At 50.6% G+C, this 20,102-nt stretch overlaps 1 protein-coding gene across 1 annotated transcript in view; it reads left to right on the forward strand.

The window, feature by feature from the left end:
• The first annotated feature begins 466 nt into the window (after nt 1-466).
• The window catches only part of galntl6 (polypeptide N-acetylgalactosaminyltransferase like 6), a 104,323-nt gene continuing 84,687 nt past the window's right edge, over nt 467-20,102 (forward strand). The window contains 2 exon segments of the mRNA XM_028791147.2: nt 467-1,087; nt 1,434-1,680. Of these exon segments, the coding sequence (XP_028646980.1) occupies nt 1,483-1,680 (198 nt within the window). The 5' untranslated portion in view covers nt 467-1,087; nt 1,434-1,482.

Consider the following 20,102-nt stretch of genomic DNA (forward strand, 5'->3'; position numbering starts at 1 on the left):
AAAATCCGTTGGGGAATATTAAAACTCGCAATAAATGTTGCTTCATTCATTTACTGCTCAATACAAGAAACAATAATTAGGATGGTGATACGTTTGGGGTTCCGTTATAATCACTTATATTAGGCTACATATTAAGTACAGTTTATCATTCACAAAGAATAATACATAAATTCATATAAATTAATAAATGGCACCAGGTTTCTGTCATTTCTGGGGGGCCTTGAGGGTCCACAAACGGATGGGCCTCAATGTCCGGCCCTCCGGAGAGCTCATCGGGGTGCGAACGGGGGTCTTCGTCGGTCCCACTAATAGACTCGCGTGTCGCAGACTCTTCCTTCTGCTAAAAGTGACAACGCGCTTATTGTGCAAAAGATCCGCTCGGCGATAGACGCTCCCCCCTGCGTCCGGCCACATTGTCACTTCGTGTGCCGTTTGAATTTGACCAGAGAACATCCACTCGATTGCAGTCACGCCGCGCTCTTTGTCATATCGCCGGGCTGCTCCTCGCTTAGTGTGTCGCACCGTCCTCGGGGGGAGAAAGCAAACCATCAGCAGCCACTCCGTTCTTCAGACGAGCCCAAATATTGCCGCCTGGCTTGCTGTCCTTTCATTTGCTCTTCCATTGCGTCCCCTGTGAAGGCAGCTGAGTGGCCGCGCTCCCGAAGGCGGTCTGCTCCGTAATGGGATCAGTGAGCTTTTGTTAAAGGTGCTTGTAGTGAGCTGATGAGTGGCACACGCGGTGTGTGGCTGTGGCACCGCAGATGGGAGGTGTGACGAATGGAGAGAGAGAGAGAGAGAGAGAGAGAGAGAGAGAGAGAGAGAGAGAGAGCGAGAGAGCGAGCGCAGGTTACCGAGCCCAAACCGGCAAACGGCGCTCTCGCTCTCTCCGTGTCGCACACCGAGTCTTTCAGACGGACTCTGCCGTCTCGGTGTGCGCTTCGGTGCTCCGAGAATAACAAGAAGGAAACGGAAATCCGGGCTGCGAGCGCATCCCCCGAGCTGAAGGCGCTATGCCGAATGTGCAGAATGCGCTGTGCCCGATGAAAAGCCCGCGATGCTGCTGACATGATGCCCGCCAAGCTCAACAGTAAGTAAGTGAAGGGAGCGCGCGTGGCGCGTCGGCTCACCTGAGGTGCTCGCCGGTGTCCTCGTGCCCAGGTGGCTGCCCTCTACGCTCCCCGGGCTGGGCACGTTCATACCTGCACGTGCCTTGCCCAAGTGGCTCCGCGCGGTGGTGAGGCGCAGGTGTGGGAGTCACGCCTCGTGTGTGCCCCCCGATGAATTGTGCATAGAGGGCACCCGTACATTCCCGGGCTTAATACGAGAAGGGCCCGCGGGGCGCGCTCCATTTGTCAGCAAGTCGCCGTTGCTCCTGCGGACCGACAAGGACACGCGTGGCTGGCCATCTGACCCGTTCTCCTGTTTGTTGACAGGTACAAGTTGTCCCGTAGTTCTCGGAGAAAGTGGACCCCTGCAGCGGCGATGGACCTCGCTCCGGGTCGCTCCAAGTCGGGGAGCGCGCTGCACCGCTGGGTCTGCTGTACTATGAAGAGGAGGCAGAAGCGGGTGCTGCAGATGACTTTCGTGTTCATGGTGGCCTTAGTCTTCCTTCCCAATATCGGCCTGTGGTCCCTTTACAAAGAGAGGCATCTGATGAAGTCTCCGGACGTCGAGGATCAGGTAGGAGTTGCCATTTAAGTTCAGGTGGCGCCTGGTGCTGGAGGGAAGTGGGCTCGTGGGATCGTTTTGCTATGGCAGGGGGTCTGCTAGATCTGCACTGAGAGGTTTTTTTAGGAGGGGAGCGAAGGACTTGGGAACTTCTGGACAGGCTGCGATCCAAAGTAAAGCGCGTGCACGTGAATTCTCGTCGGCGGGATCGCAAAGGCAGCGGCAGAAAGGCAAACGGCAAAGGGCAGCGAAACGAAGGGGTTAACGCGACCCCAGTGCTCGGGATATTCAGGGAGGGGGCGATGTCAGCGGTACGTCTGACGAGGGGGTCATGGGGGGATGTTGGTAGTTGGGGGCTTGTGCTGTAAATATTGAAGTTTCATTCATCTACACTGCGGACAGCAAACTGATGCTCCAGTGGGGAATGAGCTCCATCACAGTAAGGACAGACACGAACACACAAACAAACAAACACAGACACGAACACACAAACAAACAAACACACAAACAAACAAACAAACAAACAAACACACAAACAGACAAACAAACATATAAACGAATAAACAAAAAAATAAACACATACATAACGCGCGGGATCAAGGGCTCGACACCAATTCCGTTCCCATAACCCAACATGAAGGTTACATCCACTTACAGTTTTCTATGTGTCATCCTACGACTTCAACTCCATCAGTGTCACTTTGGGGGCTCCTCGGATTTTCCGTGTCATCTTCAAGTGTTTTATGGGTGGGTGGTAAGTAATACTGAGACCGTCAAACATAACATTAAAGGCGTAACGGACACTCTTACCGTATAGTGGGTGCAATGCCGGCCGGGTGTGCTTCAGACGAAGGCGCGCAGTGACCGCAACAAAGTTGTGGCGGGGCCTGAGGTGACCCGCCGATGACATAGAACCGCGAGCTTCGTGCCATGCCAGTTTAGGGCTCGTGTCCCCCGGTGATTGTCCCAGTAAGAGGCCCGGTAATGTGCGAGATTCACAAGTTCGCAGACAAGCTTTAAGCAGGCGCCTGTCCTCGTGACAAATGCAGCAAGCTGAACGTGAGGACATCCCATTTGGGGGTTGTCGGGTCACTCGCCTGTAGAGGGTCTTTAGGTCTGAGTGCTGAGGGTCTCGGTCGTTTTTTTTTTTTTTTTTTTTTTTTTGCAAGTCCCGCCAGTCACTCACGGCTGTCCCGTTCCTCGCAGGTTTGATTCGCGTTTGTGCGTCAACTTCTAAACATGTCCTCCCACTGCACTTAATGTCGCTATGAATTGAGTCCCGTGCGCCCCGAGAGTCCATGGCGAGTGCTTCCGGTTGGTTCCTGCTGGCTTAGAGTCCAAAACCCCGCTTCCCGACACTAAACGAAGAAGCTGCAGGTTCAGAAGATGGAAGAGTACCGCGCTGACACAGAAGAACGTCCTGCAGAGACGTCTGGACGAGAACATGGCAGGCAGTTCGGCTCATTAAGGCTTTCGGCTGAAGACTCTGAGAAGGTCAAGTCGAGACCAGGAGTCCCTCCGAGGTAGACTTGTGACAGGCAGGTCTGGGGATGAAGACGTGACACTCAGCTTCTCACTGCGATCCCCGTCTCCTCGAAGAAGAAAGGCAATGCGAAATGAAGCTCGCAGCCAACATTGTCGTCCATGCTGAGAGGCCAATGAAAGCCCCTTCTGCACACAGAGACCCTCCACAAAAGAGGCCAACGACGTGAAGCGACCACATCGGCTTTAACTGTCCCTAGAACCGCTGAGGGCCGTTGGAGAAACTCGTGTCACTGCGCGGATGAGCTTTTGATGAGGGCGCCCGACTGCCTCTGTTAAGACCACCCTTGTCCCCGAGTGACAATTAAAGGTAACGGCGTAATCCCTTATGTGCCACCTGCTGCTTTTGTGGCTCGCGATGTGTTGGCATTTTAAAAATGTCCTGAGTGTGAGGTCACCAATTGGGACGCCAAGCTGAAGTCTGTCGGCTGTCACCCGTTAGCAGTCCAGAGAACGTTTGTACTGAACTGGCGTCCCTTCCACTAGAGCTGCTGGGGTCGGCGGTGACCCCCCAAGAGACCTTTTAGACCGTCACCTCTCGCCCCAAAGCTGTGCACCAACCCCACAGAGCCGCTTCGTGTTTTGGCGTCCTTTATAAAATTCAGCTTTTCATTAAAAATCGTGGAACTGAAGATGCTGATGGGGGTCTTCGATGAGCTGCAGGCATCTTTATCTGCTCGTGGAGGGTCGGCGGCCGCGTGCTCGGATTTCTCTGTTGTTTTTGATGCTTTGACGCCGTCTGCTACTTCGCGGATGTGCTGTAACTCGATTTGCAAGTCGTCTTGGATTAAGGAGTCTGCTTAATAATAATAATAATAATAATAATAATAATAATAATAATAATAATGGATAGGAGGACATGTACATATTTACTTATACAGAAGAGGCTATCAGAACTGCAGAGGAGCTCAGAGTGTCCACAAACTTTGGACACCGTCTTGTCACGGGCATGGTGCTCGTCACCAAGATCAGAAATCTTTGGGCAGAACATTTGGACTTTAAACAGAATGTCCAAGCAATATGATTATTATTATTATTATTATTATTATTATTATTATTATTATTATTATTATCTGCGCTATAGTTTATTGCTTACGACGCAGCAGTGAGGCAGAGGCGACAGAAGAGTGTCGCTCAAAGAATGAAGGCACATCGGGGACTACAGTGGCGCTGCGCAATAAAATGACGGGAAATGAAACATCGCGGAGACGTGAAGGACACCTCGGCCTGCTCCCCTCTCAGTTTGATTCGTAGGGGGTCGTGTGCTGGGGTCGACTATCAAATGCATTTCTATTCACTTCTATATTTTATTTGTGCAGCACCGCCATTTCTCATCACAGTTTCTCGGTCTGTTCTGTACATTTTAACCGACTGCTGCTCTCCTGGACATGTTAGTGAAGGGGGGTAGATTGGGGGGTCTCTCCTAAGCCCCAAACCTTCATTTCTGAAGAAACCCGGTAGCGCTACTTCTTCAACCACCTGCTGTGTATATATGAAAGAGCATTGACAGAACACACACACACACACACACACACACGTCACGTGTGTCTGAAAGTCGCACCATTGGACACGCGGCTGTTAACGGGACTGCGCTACGTCCACCTTACCGTAGAGCGCGCGGTCGCGTGTCTGTTGGCTTCTCAGAGACCTCCGTGAGCTCGCAGTCGAGTCTTCGATTGTAGAAGTGCAACCACAGGTGGTCGCCCCGCCATCGGTGGGTTGCTTGCCAAATTATTTTAATAAGACAGCCAGTAAGTTAGCGCGCAAAGATTTACCAGCTACTTCAAGTGGCGACCCCTCTCCTCTCTGGTGGTCCTTCCTTATTTTCTAAATTAACAGTACAATCTGTCGGACTCTTTGTTCGTGTCTTTTTCCAGCTATCCCCCCCACGTTCTAAAGTCCTTCACGTGCGGCTGAGGAGAGCCTCTAAATGTGTAATGGACAGGAGCTCCTGCACTGTTGCTTATTATTTATTTATTTATTTATTGATTGATTTATTTTTTAATCCTTATCAATAGTGAAATTACGTGCTGTTTTGTTCCCCGTGTGGTTCCTGCACCCCTTGTTTGTTCTTAATGACTCCTCCAGGCCGCTCGATGATGTCGACCTCCTCTCTAAGTTGTTTTAACTTAAAGCCTCTGCTAAGAGAATACGTGCAGATGACGCGAGAAGAGGAGAACGAAGTCGTCGCACACAAAGTGTCCTTGTCCTCACAGGTGGCTCAGTGGTATAGCTGCTGCTTTGCAGTAAGGAGACTGTGAAAGATTGTGGGTCCGGTTCCTCCCTGTGTGGATAGCGCTTTGAGTACTGAGAAAAGCGCTATATAAATGTAATGAATTATTATTATTATTATTACAGTGAACTTTCAGCCTTCTGTTGGACCGCCCAGAATGTGCGGTCCGGTGGTGCAGCGCTTGGATCACGTGGCCCGGGCTCCGCCTCTTTGATTTCGTCTCCTCCTCCGAGTTCGGTTAATTGGCTGCGTTAAACGGGTGTCACGTGAGTGGGCGTGGCGTCAGGTCAGGTGACGGTAATCCTCGTGTCTGCTCAATGCAATGAAAATTCGTGTTCCCAGTGGATTTAATTTTTGCTTCTTTTGACACAGTGACCAACCGAAAAAAGAGTCTTTAATATCAAAGTGAGAGCAGATTTCTGCATGAAATACAAAGATAAAACTCAAACTGTGATTGATGACATGTTACGTTTTTACACAATTTAATTCGACCACACTAAATCATCTGCTCTTTTTAAATCAGTTGTGTCTGACTCCGGTCCTGGGGCCACAGTGGCTGCAGGTCTTCATTCTGACCCTTATACCTTAGCAGTTTGTTGCTAATTAACTCTTTTACTTTCATTACAATTAACTTCTTATTTTGGACCCGGACCCTTTAATTGTTCTTTTCTCATAAACAACAATGAGATACAAAACGAGACAACAGATGACCAGCTGCCTGGTGTCCATCAGACCATATCTGATCAAACCACGCACTTGAACCCATCAAGTCTCCCGGGACTGCGGCAGGAGACAGCGGGCCGGCCGAGCGATTTCAGAAGGACCTGCTGATTTGGTGGAATTGGGCTTGAAGGCGCGCACAGGACTCGCTTTTCTGTTTAAACTCACAACGAATCGAGCAACCAGCAACCCGACGTGGTCAGCGCCGAAGTGCAGTTTTAGTGTCGTCACTCAGAGTCCCCTCGTTACTGGTGACGCCAAATCGTCGTTTTCCCTTGCAGCTCGTGTCAGGTGTAGCTGACATCCCAACGCTATCATTGCGACAACTCGCCATATTCGCGTACAATACGTGCGTCAGATTAAGTAAAGTCGGAGCGAAGCCTCACGGAATGACCTGCCTGTAAAATCACAAGACCTGGGGGTCGCGCTGTAATTAAAATAACACAATCGCGTGCCCATTTCAGTAGGGGGCGCCAGGCCCAATCAAACGGGAACGGGAACATGAGAGCCGCAGCGCGAGTTCAGAGTGGCGAAGCCCTTGGACTTCAATCCGTAAAGACATGGGTTCAAATCCCGGTAATGTCGCTGTGTGACCGCGAGCCTGCAGTCACTTCGCCTGTCTGTGCTAGAAGAACACATTCTGCCTTGATGGGCATCGGCTAAGTAATAATTCCTTTGATTTTTGTATAGCGCCCTTCACTGGGTGACATCGAGTTCAAGAGCGGAAGCAGATGTAAACTTTACGAATTATAGAAGGAGTTCACGTAAAGTCGCGGATTTGCTTAAACAGAAAGGCAAATAAAGAGCTCAGAAACTGATTAACGTCAGTGGAGCCCAGCGATGTTTGTCCATTCATTAACTGGCCAGCTGGCATCGAAGGAGAGGAAAGCAGAAACTCAACAAGCAGCTTCAGTGGCAAAAGTACACCTCTGGTGGGGTTTGGCACGGTCAGTTAAAATAGACCCTGAGACCTGCACTGCCTCCAACCTGCTGGGCTGACTAAGACGAGGACAGAGGCGATCGTTCTGCGCGAGCGAACTGGCAGCGCCATTCATCATCGAGAAATCCCGCTCTCCATAACTTTATAACCCACTTCAAGTAACAATAGACAGCCGGAGTCCTGGCCGGCCGCCCCCTGCTGGCCGTTCTACAGTATAAGTCAGCGCCCGGCCTACTAATCTAAAGACAGAATCTTTCTACCCGCAAGGCCTGCAGCATCTCCGCATATTTGAGCGGATTGGTTTGGACTTCGGCGGAGGGGCTGATGCCTGATATAAAAAAACTAACATTCAATAAAGCGCCTTACTCGTCTTATGCGCGCGCTCGATGTCTGCAAGATAGCAGCTTAGTGCTTCACGGAGAAATCCTCAAAGAGGCAAACTAAACGGTGTAACGGACAAGCGTTCAAAAAGTGCGTAGTGTGCGCGAGTTTGACACAACCCAATGGCACTGCCCATGCTGATATAGCGCCTGGCATGATCGCAATTCTGAAAACCGAGTCGGCTCCACATGACGTGAGGTGGGCGTGGGCGGTGGCCCGCCGCGCGCGTGCACGTGCTTGAGGGATGCTAAACTGGCATTTGTGGAGCGGAGGCGCGCTCTCGCGTGAGCTCGCGTCGTTTGTAATTGCGAATATTTTTAAAGTTCACGAAATTAAACAGACTGAAAGACCACCAGCCTTCTGACCGGAGCCTCACTGCGCAGGGTTCAATGGGTCCTGGTGTTGTGTTGTTGTTCGATTTGCCACTTGTCGTCCTGCTGAAACGCATCATTGAGGTTCGATCAAAGACGGGGTCTCTCACGACCACTCTGTTTAACTTCCTTTCAAGTAACCCCGAGGCCAGCAGCACTGGGCACACTTGAATGACGGGACCATCTGCAAGAACGGGAGCAAAGTGACAGTGCAGAGGCGACAGGGTGACATCGAGGAAAAGCTGAACAAGACAGCAGAAGGTGGAGAGACGAGCAGCGGCTGAAGAGCCACAAGACAACGACAAGGCCAGGGGAAGATGGCGAAGGTGCCAACACTTTTGGAGGGATACAGTAAAAGCTTTGGCACAATTACACCAGGAATACGTGCAAAGGAATCTCGAAGAGAATAGGATGGTGGCTAAGATTGAGACTTCTAATCCACTGTGACAAATCTACAAAGGCGGATTTCCAGATGAAATGCAAACTCTCACGTCCATTCGGTCTTCTCGGTTAACTCCGGTAACAGAGCGCCACGACATTTTGGTTTGGTATTTTCGTTCGATTCACGATAAACAAATTCAGAAAAAGGAAAGAAAAGAAAAGAAAAGAAAAAGAAAAGTTAAAGCAAAGCGTGTTGTTGTGTGCCGGCGTGTCGGACTCTCGTCCCGTCCGAGCGGTAACTAAACACAGCAGGAGCCGCAGGAGCGCGAGCGCGCATTTGGGCGGGGCCACTGGCAGGGGGCGGGGCTTAGAATGTGTCGGAACTCGCGGGGTCTTCACTCTCTGAAACTCATGGGTGGTCAACATGGGTGTTAGGGGGCCCGCCATGCAGTGTCCTTTAGAAACCCAGATAACTGATGCGACTTGTTAACAATTGAAAGATCTGATGGCGGTGACAGGCGCGTCTTACACCCGACATCGATACAAGCAGTGAAAGGGACATCCAGCGACAGCCATCCAAGTCAACCAGAGTCTGGGGCCATTTTTAAAACCCATCCCGTTGTACCCAAGAGACCCGCTGATCGGTGACACTGATCAACAATTTGAGACCCGAAGTGCCTCTGGTTAGGGGGCGCCTTCTGAAAGATCAGTGAACGCGTCATCGGACACACGGCAGGGACAACAACTGCAACTGATGACCTTCATCTTTAATGTGTTTCTTCATCTTTCTTTCTTTCTTTCTTTCTTTCTTTCTTTTTTTCTTTCTTTCTTTCTTTCTTTTGATTTTATATAGCGCTTTTCACCTTAAAATATCATGAACTACTCAAACCTTTCATTCTTTCTTTACAAACAAATCCAAATCGACAATGCCACATAAAGCACTCCTAAATTTTATCTTCTGCCCGCCTCTATTAGTCCAGTGCCCATGGAGTTTCTTGAACATTCCTGGCACATAATGTGCGTGTAACGCGTGGGGTTCATGAGATGCAGAGCTCAGCTTGCCCGAGTGACACTTCGCCGTCAATCACCCATCCAGCCCCGCCCTCTTCAGGGTGATGCACACCCACTACCACGTCAAATTAATTTGCATATTTATTGTTTAATTTTGTCACATGGCAGTGCGGACGGGAAAGCGCAGCTTTTGGAAATCGCTGACGTATGAGTGTCACGTGACAAGGCTCTATCTGCAGCTTGATGACGTTAATGCCATTTGTGACCACTGGGGACAGCCGTGTTGTAAGTTCCCCACATTGGTGACGGTCCCGAGCCTCGAATGCCTCTTTTGTGTTGCCATAGTCATGCCCGTGTTTTGCCCGCTCTTTGCGGGTTTTCTCTCCTGCTTGTTAACTTCATGTTTTCCCTACAAACGCGCACCGCACGGACTCAGTAGGTAAAGTTGGCACATTTTTTGGCATTTCATTGACACCAGCGGGAGCTGAAAACTTTTGAAACAAAATCATCGTTTTCAAAAGTAGCTGTGCCAGTATGCAATTTTGCTAAGATGCCAAGCTGGCACTCAATTGCTGAAGAAGCAGAACTCTCAGATGCAGGGATGACACTTTGGGCGCCAGGAGTGCCAACTTCCTATGTGTTGTTGTGATTTGTAAGTTGCTTTGGATGAACGGCTAATATCCGAATTAAAACATCTCACCAAAGTCGTCTTCTGGGTTGGATTTCACTTCCAGTTATTTCAGTTTGAGATGGAAGTGGCATCATTACTGATGTGCCAGAGCTGACGATGCCAATGCAAGCCAGGCTCTTCAAGTGTGTGCTGGCAAGTGGAGAGACCGCTGGCTAAAGCAGCTGGCATGGGCTTTGCTGCTGCTTCTTAGTGCCGCTCCTTCCAGCCAAGTGCTATTGGGAGCCGATTCAAGTTACTTCTGAGTCTCGTAGCATAAAATTAAAATGTCAAAAATAAAACTAAAAATCTACCCACTTATGGCAAACACACACAGGGGTGGCAAAAGTGTGCAGTGTGCCTTCTTCACCCATCATGCTTGTTTTGGTGCCACCCTGTGCCATTTTGAGTCAGAGCAGAGCTCTTGTGCCCACAAGTTTAACGGAGCAGGCAGGTAGAGTGGCACAGCAGTTACGGCCTTGAACTGCCTGCCCAGATGCCACTACTGGCATTGTGTGACCCTGAGGAAGCCACCTCAGCTGCCAGCGCTCCACAAACAGACAAAGTGAAACAAGTGGAACATCAAATGTTAGATGAAAGTGTCAGCCACTTAACTAAACATACGTGGCAAAGGCCTTGGACCACCCTGACACTCACCTGGGGGTCTTCCGTCCCAGGATGGACAAGGGGACTTGTGACAAAGGAGGAGACATGGCCAAGTCCTTCCCTCACTGACACCTGATTGGAGCTTTTGGGCTGAGGGGCTGTTGGATTGGAAAAACTCCACCATTGAGCCTAGGGGGTCTCCGCAGGACACAGGAATGGTGACAGTTTGATCACATCTCACTGAGTGCTGCCATCTGCTGGCTGACTCAACAGACCAATACGCCCGAGGTGGCCCATCCATGACGCTGACCCCTCGGCTTTCTAAACTGAGTCCACAATCACCCGTTGGTCTCCTGCAGACCCCCGGCCGACACAAGGAAACTCTAAAGGCAATATATTGGGGAGCCCCTCAAGCCCCCTCGTTCTCAGAAGTAGCGGTGCCCCCTGACTCAGATGTGGTCCACCTCATTGACTGATAGTTTATTCTTCATCCTGTCTGTGACCCCCGCCTCCCACGTTCACATCACGGTGCACATCTGTCACTGTGTACATGAGGGCAGCGTCACCAGGAGGGCCCCTCGTCCCATGACAGATCCATTAAAGTTGACATATGAATATGTGGAAGCCACTTGAGGTTGGTGTCGGTGTGACTTGTCTCACTCTTGGTGGTCAAAGACTCCAGCAGGCAGCACTCAGGATGAAGTGGGCTTAGAAAATGGACGGCTGGTGGGTCAGTGTGGCTTTCTGGGTGCAACTTAAGCTGATGTCACATTACGTGACCGCAGTGGCCGATCTCCTCACTGGACCGTATCACATGTACTGACTGGTGACGTCTTTCCTGCACAGTTATGCTCGTCCCTTTTTGTGACACCCAGTAGCGTGACGGTGCCAGTGCCATATGGAGGTTTAGCGGATATGCCATCTCTGCCCTTTTTCTGCTCTTTTTAGGACATAACACAGGAGCCATCATGGAGATTGTGAGTGTCAGACCCCCCCGTGTTCCTTATTCCCTGTTACGTCATTCCAGGCATTGGTGGTCAGCACACAAGCCCACCCCACAGCTAAAGGCAAAAAGAAAATCTGTTTGAGGGGCGAGTCGCAGAGTAGTGGGACGTCACCTTAGGTGACTGACCTTCACAGGAGTGTGACACCCGCTGACACCCACTCACTAAGATTGGACCCCAAATTGCTGGACAGGACACATCAAGTGACGTGGCCTTCAGCCAAAGTGCTCTGAAATCCTCTTGACTAGAGATAAGTTCAGATGAATGGGTGACGCCACCTCAGCCAGCCCCCCCAGACCCCCTCTTCAGATGAATGGGTGACGCCGCCGGCTCCCCATCATGCCAGTGGGCTCATTTTAAAAGGTGCTGTCCAAGGTGGCGATGCATTGAGATGACTACACTGCTCTTCTTCACTTTGCCAGGCTTGCTGATTGACTCAGAGCAGCAGGAAGGTGAGACCCCCAGCTGAAGCCTCCCACCATGTCATGTGAATTTGAGTGCTGGGGGCTGGAGGAGAACTTTCTTTCTGGAGGTGAAAAGACATCAACAAAACCAAGGACCTGATTATGGACGCTCTGGGCCTGGTCACTCTAATCAGAGAACGGCTGTGGAGGTGGTCCACTCCTACTGGTACTTGGGGGTCCACATCAATAACAGGCTGGACTGGTCTCATAATACGGAGGGACTAGAGAAGAAAGGCCAGAGAAGACTCTTGGGACACTGAGGTCCTTCACTGTGGTGGTGACATCTTTCCCATCTTCTACAACTCTGTGATGGCCAGTGTGGTGGGCTTTGCTGGTGGGTGAGAGGACCACCGAATCATCAAGCTCATTAAAAGGGCAGGCTCAGTTATGGGACACAGTAATGGAAGAGAGAATGAAGATAAAAGACGGACATCATGTGTCTGGAGCTCCTTCATACCAGTGGTGCTACGCTTTTATAGCGCCTCGCAGGGACCACTCACTTAGCTTTAGTCAAGGTGGAGCTCCATTACTGAACTGGAGATTTCAGGTTGGACATGCCCACCAAACGAAGGGTACAAAGAACACTGCAGGGCCAATTGGCAGCACCTGGCCTCAGGAAAGTGTCAGCCCCCTCATCAGAGTCTCTGGGGTCCTCTCCCCCACCTGGTACTCGCACCGCTGAGCATTCTGGGATCGGAGCTCCTTCACTGACCTTTGTGTTAGGAGTTTGCAGGCCTCCTCCCAAACTCAAGAAGCAGGCTTCGAGGCCTAGGCAGACCAAAAGGGGGGCGAGACTCAAAAAGGGAGGGGGGGCCGTTAAAAACCCCGGAGCAATTGATAGTTTAAATGTAAATTAAAACAAAAAACAAGATGGTGGTAGGAAAGGTAAAGCAGAAGGCACACGACATCCACTAAGCCAACCAAAGAGGAGGGCAAAGAAAGCCCAAAAACTCCAAGAGTGCAAACGTGGTGACGCCAACACCTGAGCCCCCAAGTGAGGCGGTGCAGTACACCAGGGGGCGGTCCTTCAGCTGCAGTGTCAGCAGGCCACACCCCCTTAGGCCCAGCCCTCTGAATAAAGAAATTGATTCAAAGTCACAAACGTCACCTTAAAGGCACAGGGGAGAAGACAGAGACGTCATTAGAAACATGCAGTCGATTCCAGAAGTGCCCAAGGCAGCGGAGCCCTGGCAATGCCATGTCAATTTGGACATGCTGCTCAGCAGAGGGTGGGCACTTCATCTGGTGCCCTTTCCCTTGTGCCAGGCTCCACCCCTGGCTCCTCCTCTTACCAGCAGCCCACTTTGTTGCTTAGCAGTTTTCATTGGGCTGCGGTCACATGCTGGCAGGGGCGGAGCTTTATCTCTGTACCCGCCCCTGTGTTGTGTTGCCAGCCTTTACAAGTCGGATGTTCTGAACTTTTGTTCGCCCGCCTTGTTCCTCACTTTTGTGTCGCTGACTCTCAGTTAGATTTTAATTCTTAGCTGCTGCTGTCTGCTCATCTTCATCGGCGCCCGCTCCATGGCACACATCATAGGGCGACACCTACTCTGCTGATCGCTGGGATTCAAAGTCCGCCTTCTCACTGGAGGGGTCTGTGGCCGCAGTGGGAACTTCATGTGGTATCATCCTATTGCCTGTGCCAGGCTTCACCTCTGGCCCCTCCTCTTACGAATAGGGATTTCCCCAAGCCCCGCCCATCCTAATCTGTCATATGATGGTGGTGGGATGGGCAGGAGAAATGAAAGGCGGAGCTGAACCCGCCAGCTTTTGGGATGTCTTCAGATTTGAACCTTTGGCCGCCTCCTTGGCATGTTCCTCTTGCGGAGTGCTTTGGATTTCTCGACTTTACCCAAACGCAGTTTGATTTTCTTCATCCCTGCTGCCTGCTCTTCCTGATCTTCATCCCCTCCTTGTGATTTTGGCGTCCTTGGGGGTCCTGCTGGGTAGGTGGGGACTTCACATGCCTTCTTGAGGTATCTGCTGGACGTGCAGCATTCAAGGCTGTAGGCCGGTGTGACGTTTGGGGTGGCTCTCTCCTTCAAGAATCATCAGGAAGGGTGAAATGCCAACCTCAAGAAGCCAATAAAGTCCAGGAGGGGATTATGGGGAGCAGGAGTCCACTTTAATAAGATTTATGAGCGTTCAGTCTGAATCTGAATGAGGGCATCCAAAGAACAAAAGACAAGAATCTGAAAAGCAGCAGCACCCCCACCCCAGCAGGGGGCAGCACAGCGTGGCACTCTCACCTGCCTGGACTTCTCGTTTAACTCCAACTGCTGCTCTATGGGCCCCCTCAGCCCCCCAGGGACGCGCTCTCCTTGTGTGCCCGTGGATCTTCTCTTACATGTGCTGGCGCCCCACTATGGCTCAGGCGGCACCCTGTGCCCAAAGCCCATTGACCCCCCCACCGCTCTGGCAAGGCCGCCCTGTTCAGAGCTGAGGATTCTCCAAGGGACTTGGGTGACTCGCTCGAGTCGATGAAGACGTAAAGGTGTGAGGCTCACCAGCAGATCACGGTGTATTACACGGCGGGCCGCCTCCGTTAATTTCCACGTTTTGTCTTCGCCGCCGGCTTACCATTGTGACAAAGGTCCTCGCCGCACAGGAGAATCTCATTATTGCGCTTCACAAGTAGGTCTCCGCCGCCTCACCCGCTCCATTAGGGGGGATTAGGCCTACATTCCAGTTACCGTGGAAACCCGATGAAGCCAGTGGCGCTGATCTCTCCTGCCTGGTGGCTTCATTCGGAGGCTCATGGCATCCTAGTCAAGGCTCAGTCACCCACAGCCAGCAAATCTCCTGCATCAAAAATGTGCTTCAGTTTATAGCGCCTTTCTGCTGCGTTAACAACACCCTGAGGGATCGAGCGGGTGGTCTCGTGGTTTACAGCCCAGGGTCTTCACTCCCCAAACATGAGGCGTCCTCATTTTGGCGTAACGTCGTCCTGCAGATCCTCCTGAGCTGACCACTGGGGTCCCCTGATGGGGTCTTCTTGAGCCTGAAGCCACCTCACCTTTCACCTCCGAGCTCAAACAGGCACAGATCGAGGTGGTCCTCTGTAGAGGAGCGCCCCCCAGGGGTTTTGCTTTTTCTGTCTTCTCATCAGGTGGCCTGTCGATTACGTGACAGTCTGAGGGGGCCGAGCGTCTCCTTAGCTTGGTGATGTACATGTGGTGAACACGCGTGCCCATTCGTCTCATTATGGTCGTTCTGATGCCATCTTGGGGGATCTTCTGCTCTTTGTGCTGTCACGTTTCCTGGTGGTCACAGCCACATTGTGTCACGGGGGGGGAGGTGTCCCTCAGACGTGACATCACAGTGACCTCACCCCACAGGAAGCACACAATGCGCACATACTGAACAACAAATCAACAAAACAAGAGGAACGAAAGTGACGTCAAACCAATAAGCAGAGGAACAATAAGGTGACAAGCGGAATGAAGTCACTTGTAGGACATGAAAAGAAAAAAGCAACAAAAAAACTAAAGAAAAGGAGAAGAGAAAAGAAACAGAAGCAACACAAGGAAACACAACAGACAAAGCTGAGTCCCCCACAATGACAGAATGGTGTGCGGCCCCCCAAAGCTTCTCCTCAAGCAGGCCAAGATCTTCACTGGTCTGTCCAGCTGAGACCCCCCCACCCACCTTAACTCAGCCAGGTCCCCTACAGTCACCTAATAAAGCAAAAGTCCCCAAAGAGTAGGGATCACCGTAAACCCACAGCTTGGATTAAAAGAGCAAATGGAACTTCGACGCTTCATTCACAAGAAACTAAAGAAAAGGAGAGCAGCAGGGGCACGAGGGGTCTTCAGAACGGCAATCCAGAGTCCCAAAGCGTAATCCAAAAAAGCGGGACCCTTCAAACTGAAAACACCCTGGTCACCTGACTCCTGGTATCAGTGGCGTCACCTTTTCAGTTTTTTTGTAGGGTTTGTCACTCGTTTAGGGGGCTCTTGTGACCTCGACTCGGAATCGGACTTTTATTCATTTTTGGATGTTTTCACCACCATTTTTATTTGTGGACAGTTTCCATTAATGTGACATGCTGTTGCTAGGGCAGCCTCTTCTGTTGTTAGGGGCGTGTCTTGAGAAGCTAACAATGGGTTCAAAGGTCACCGCACTGCCATTACTCTCCGGCCTTTTTAGTGTTTTGAGGTCACAGCCTTTTGCTCTTTAGGAGCTTCATACGTGTAGGCAGGCACTTCACAATAGTTAAGGCGAAAGGCGATAGATAGATAGATAGATAGATAGATAGATAGATAGATAGATAGATAGATAGATAGATAGAAATGAAAGGCACTATATAACAGATAGATAGATAGATAGATAGATAGATAGATAGATAGATAGATAGATAGATAGATAGATAGATAGATAGATAGAAAGGCACTATATAATAGATAGATAGATAGATAGATAGATAGATAGATAGATAGATAGATAGATAGATAGATAGATAGATAGATAGATAGAAATGAAAGGCACTATATAACAGATAGATAGATAGATAGATAGATAGATAGATAGATAGATAGATAGATAGATAGATAGATAGATAGATAGATAGATAGGCACTATATAATAGATAGATAGATAGATAGATAGATAGATAGATAGATAGATAGATAGATAGATAGATAGATAGGTGAAGTGAAAGGCGCTATATAAAGGACCCATGTAAAGGGGGCCATGTCATAAATCATTGGGGTCTTTATCTTTCCAAGCAGCAGTACACGTTTTCCTGATCGTGTTTTTCAGCTCGCCACTCTTTGTCTTTTTTTTTCCCGACGGTCTGATTGTCGACCTCTCAGGGGTCAGCGGGGGGGGGTTTGAACGTGTACCCTTGTTCTTTGCAGTCCATTGCCTTGGTCACAAACCCACACTGACTTATTATGTCACAGTGTGAAGGGCACACAGCAGGAGTGAGCCAACAGAGGACGCTGCAGGGAACTTAATAGGCAGGCTGGCTGGCATTATGCCAATGCTGTGCCACCTGGCATCTGGCACGGTGAGTTTCTCTCGCCCTTTCTGCCCCAGACCCTCATGTATTGACCAAATGCTTAGAGTGCCTCTCTCTTTCTCTTTCTCTCTTTTTCTTTCTTTCTTTCTGATGCCCTCATTATCTCGCTCCTCTCGTCTCAGACATGCTGTTGAGTCCAAGGGCCACTTTTGTTCCCTCAAATTAAGAGCCAATTTGTACACACGGTGGGCTCTGAAGATTTCAGTGAAGTGTGTCATTAAGGCCCAGCCAGGCCTCGTGTGTTCAGGGATCAAAGCGTGAAGAGAAGATCAATCAAAGGGAGTGGCACAGTGTGGCGCAGTGGGCGTGTCCCACCTCTAATCACCAGCTGCGTAACGTGCCTTATAGTTTGTGATTTCTGATGAGGGTTTTTAATAAGTTAGGGATGCCCCTTCACCACAGGACACCAATCCACATAAAGTGACAGGCACATGGTCAGCACTCATCACGGCTATTTAAGGGACCCCTGCACATGGAGTGAACAGGCAGTGCCAGATATGGTGAAGTTGGCATCAGGTCTGCTCTTGTGCCCCTTGACTGTTTGTGATTTTTGCAGGCTGAGGGTTTGCTCCCAGATGTTCAGAGCACACCTGTCTCTGCTCTCCCAGGTGGGACATCCGCAGAGTGCCCTAATAAGTGACCCCCAAAGCCACGACATGCCCCGACTCAGACTAGGAGACCCTGCCACATCTGGCACTTCATATCATGTATTTGAGCCCTAAAGTGAAAGGCGCTATATGCAGATAACCATTTTTTAAACAGGTGGGTCTCAGTGCTCCTCTTTATTTAGTTTGTGTGCCCCCATGTGAAAGGCGCTATATTATGAGAAGGACTGACCCGGCTTGGCCAAGTGAGTCAGCTGGGGGGCTCCATCAGGCCAATCCGCTCGGGCCGTCCCAGTGGCCGACGTCACTGCGAGCCGCGGAGTGCCAGCTTTGAAGTGCTCGCCGCTCTGAATGATCGCCCGCTGTTTAAAGCGCTGCCGGCGGCCTCATCGACTAACGAGACGCCACTTAGCAGCGTTTTAGTCTGCGGTGCCCCAAATGAAGCCGCGCATTAAAGAAATTAAAAGGCTAAAATCACTCGGTGAACTTTGGAGCGCAATTAGAAATAAAACGTGGAGAAGAGCGAGCGCGTCCCGGCGTGATCTGCATGCGTGTCGTGGCGCGCTCTTTATCCGGTGATTATATCAGAAGAGGCTAATTATGGCACTTTGATTGTCTCCAAATTGGCCATTAGCAGCTGGCGAGGGCTGAAGGAAACCAAGATGGCTTCAAAGATGCCCACCTCGGGGCTCGAGTGCCAAACCGATGAAGATTGGATGAAGCATCTTATTGTCTGACGTGTCCACCGGGACCTTTATTGTCAGCAGATGGCGCTGTGGATCCACATACAAACCCGACTGGTCCTGCTCTATGCGGGTCCGCAGCCTCTATGATGGACTGGTGTCCCGCCCGGGGTTTGTTCCTGTATTAGGTGATGACCTTCAGTTCAATTCATGGGATTGTCAAGGAATTCACTGGTGAAGCTGGTCACTGGGTCCTGGCTTCAGATCTTGGTGTTGGCACAGTGTGTCCTCTGTCCAGCGGTGCCACCTGCCACACACTTGTGATGGCCTCATAAAAGTCAGCCCAAGTGGTTTTCAAGACAACATGACCAGTAGGTGGTCCAGTGTGTAATGGACTGGCATGCAGGGCTGGTCTCTGCTGGGCACCTCATGCTGCTGTGACCCCAATCAGTGGGTGGGTAGATGGGTGGATGGTGACCACTGACCCACTCCCAGTGTCACTCCCCAGTCACCCAGATTGTGGCCCTCAGTGTCCCACTTCAGTGGCACTTTGTTTTTATAGTGCCCGGCCCCCGCCCTTCAACCCCCTCCAGCCCCTTCTCATCTTGTTTAATTGTCACTTCAGCTGTCACAGTGGCATTGTTCTTTTTTGTCTTTAATATTTTGGAATTGAGTCTTCTGTGAAGTGTTAACCCCATCATCTCTGGCTCCTCACCAGCCACTTTTTATCCTCACCCGTCTCATCCTTACACCCCTACAGGACATCAGTGACCCCCTCATCCCCATCTGTCCCCTGAAGTAGCATGTGGCACAGGTAAGACCGGAGGGAGGACCGCCTGGTCAGGTCACCTTGCTATGTGCAGTTCTTTACCTTCAGCCCAGCTGGACTGGCCACGCCTCCTTTACCAGGATGGCACATGCCAGTGTTGGTAACCGCTGGCACCTACCTAGGACGTTCATTTTTAGTAATCTCTCATTTCATGTCCGCTGATTTCCACTTTCTTCTTCTTCCTCTTCTTCTTCTTCTTCTTCTTCTTCTTCTTCTTCTTCTTCCTTCAAGTTGTCCTGCCTTGTAAGGAGACCAGAGAGCGTGGCAGCCATGGCATGGTGATGGATTGGCACCCCCTGCCTGTCTGATTTGGTTCTACAAGGCCTGACAGATTTGAGCGCCATGAAATCCTCCCAAATGTAAAATTCCTGACAGTCTTTCATTCCAACACCTTTATATAGTGCCTTACAATATGAGCATGCTCAGTAGGAGCTGTAGGGATTAGTGGGCCTGGTCAGGCTGCAGGTGGCACATTTTCTACACCAATCAGCAGTGGCATCTCTTGGCTGCCCCCTGAGCCTTTTGCAGCAGATTGCTTGACCTGTGGGTGGCACAGTGGCAGGAGCTGGCACTTCACAAATCCAGGGTTTGAGGTTCAAATCCCACGGGTGGTCTTCATCTATGTAGAATCTGCATGTTCTCCCCAATCTCCAAAGAGTTGCTGATTGAGGAATTGATGAATCCAGACTGGCCCGCTGAGTGCCAGTGTGCCCGATGATGCAGTGGCGCCCTCTTCAGGGCCCTGTTATTTTGTTTTGTTGACAGCTGCACCATGTTGACTGGCACTTTGGCACCTCACCTGGCATCCAGTGCTGTTGTTTGTCACAATTTGTAAGGTAAATGCCAATCAGGGCACATTGGCACCCCCTGCCCTACAGCAAAGGCCAGCTGAGGTCTGTCCTGCTCGGGGTGTGTGGGTGAACTCTTTAGTGCCCCCTGCTGAGTGAGAAGTGAGGAGGTGACACTTCTGGACT

This window comes from Erpetoichthys calabaricus, chromosome 5 (genome assembly GCF_900747795.2).
Source record: "Erpetoichthys calabaricus chromosome 5, fErpCal1.3, whole genome shotgun sequence".
NCBI lineage: Eukaryota > Metazoa > Chordata > Cladistia > Polypteriformes > Polypteridae > Erpetoichthys > Erpetoichthys calabaricus.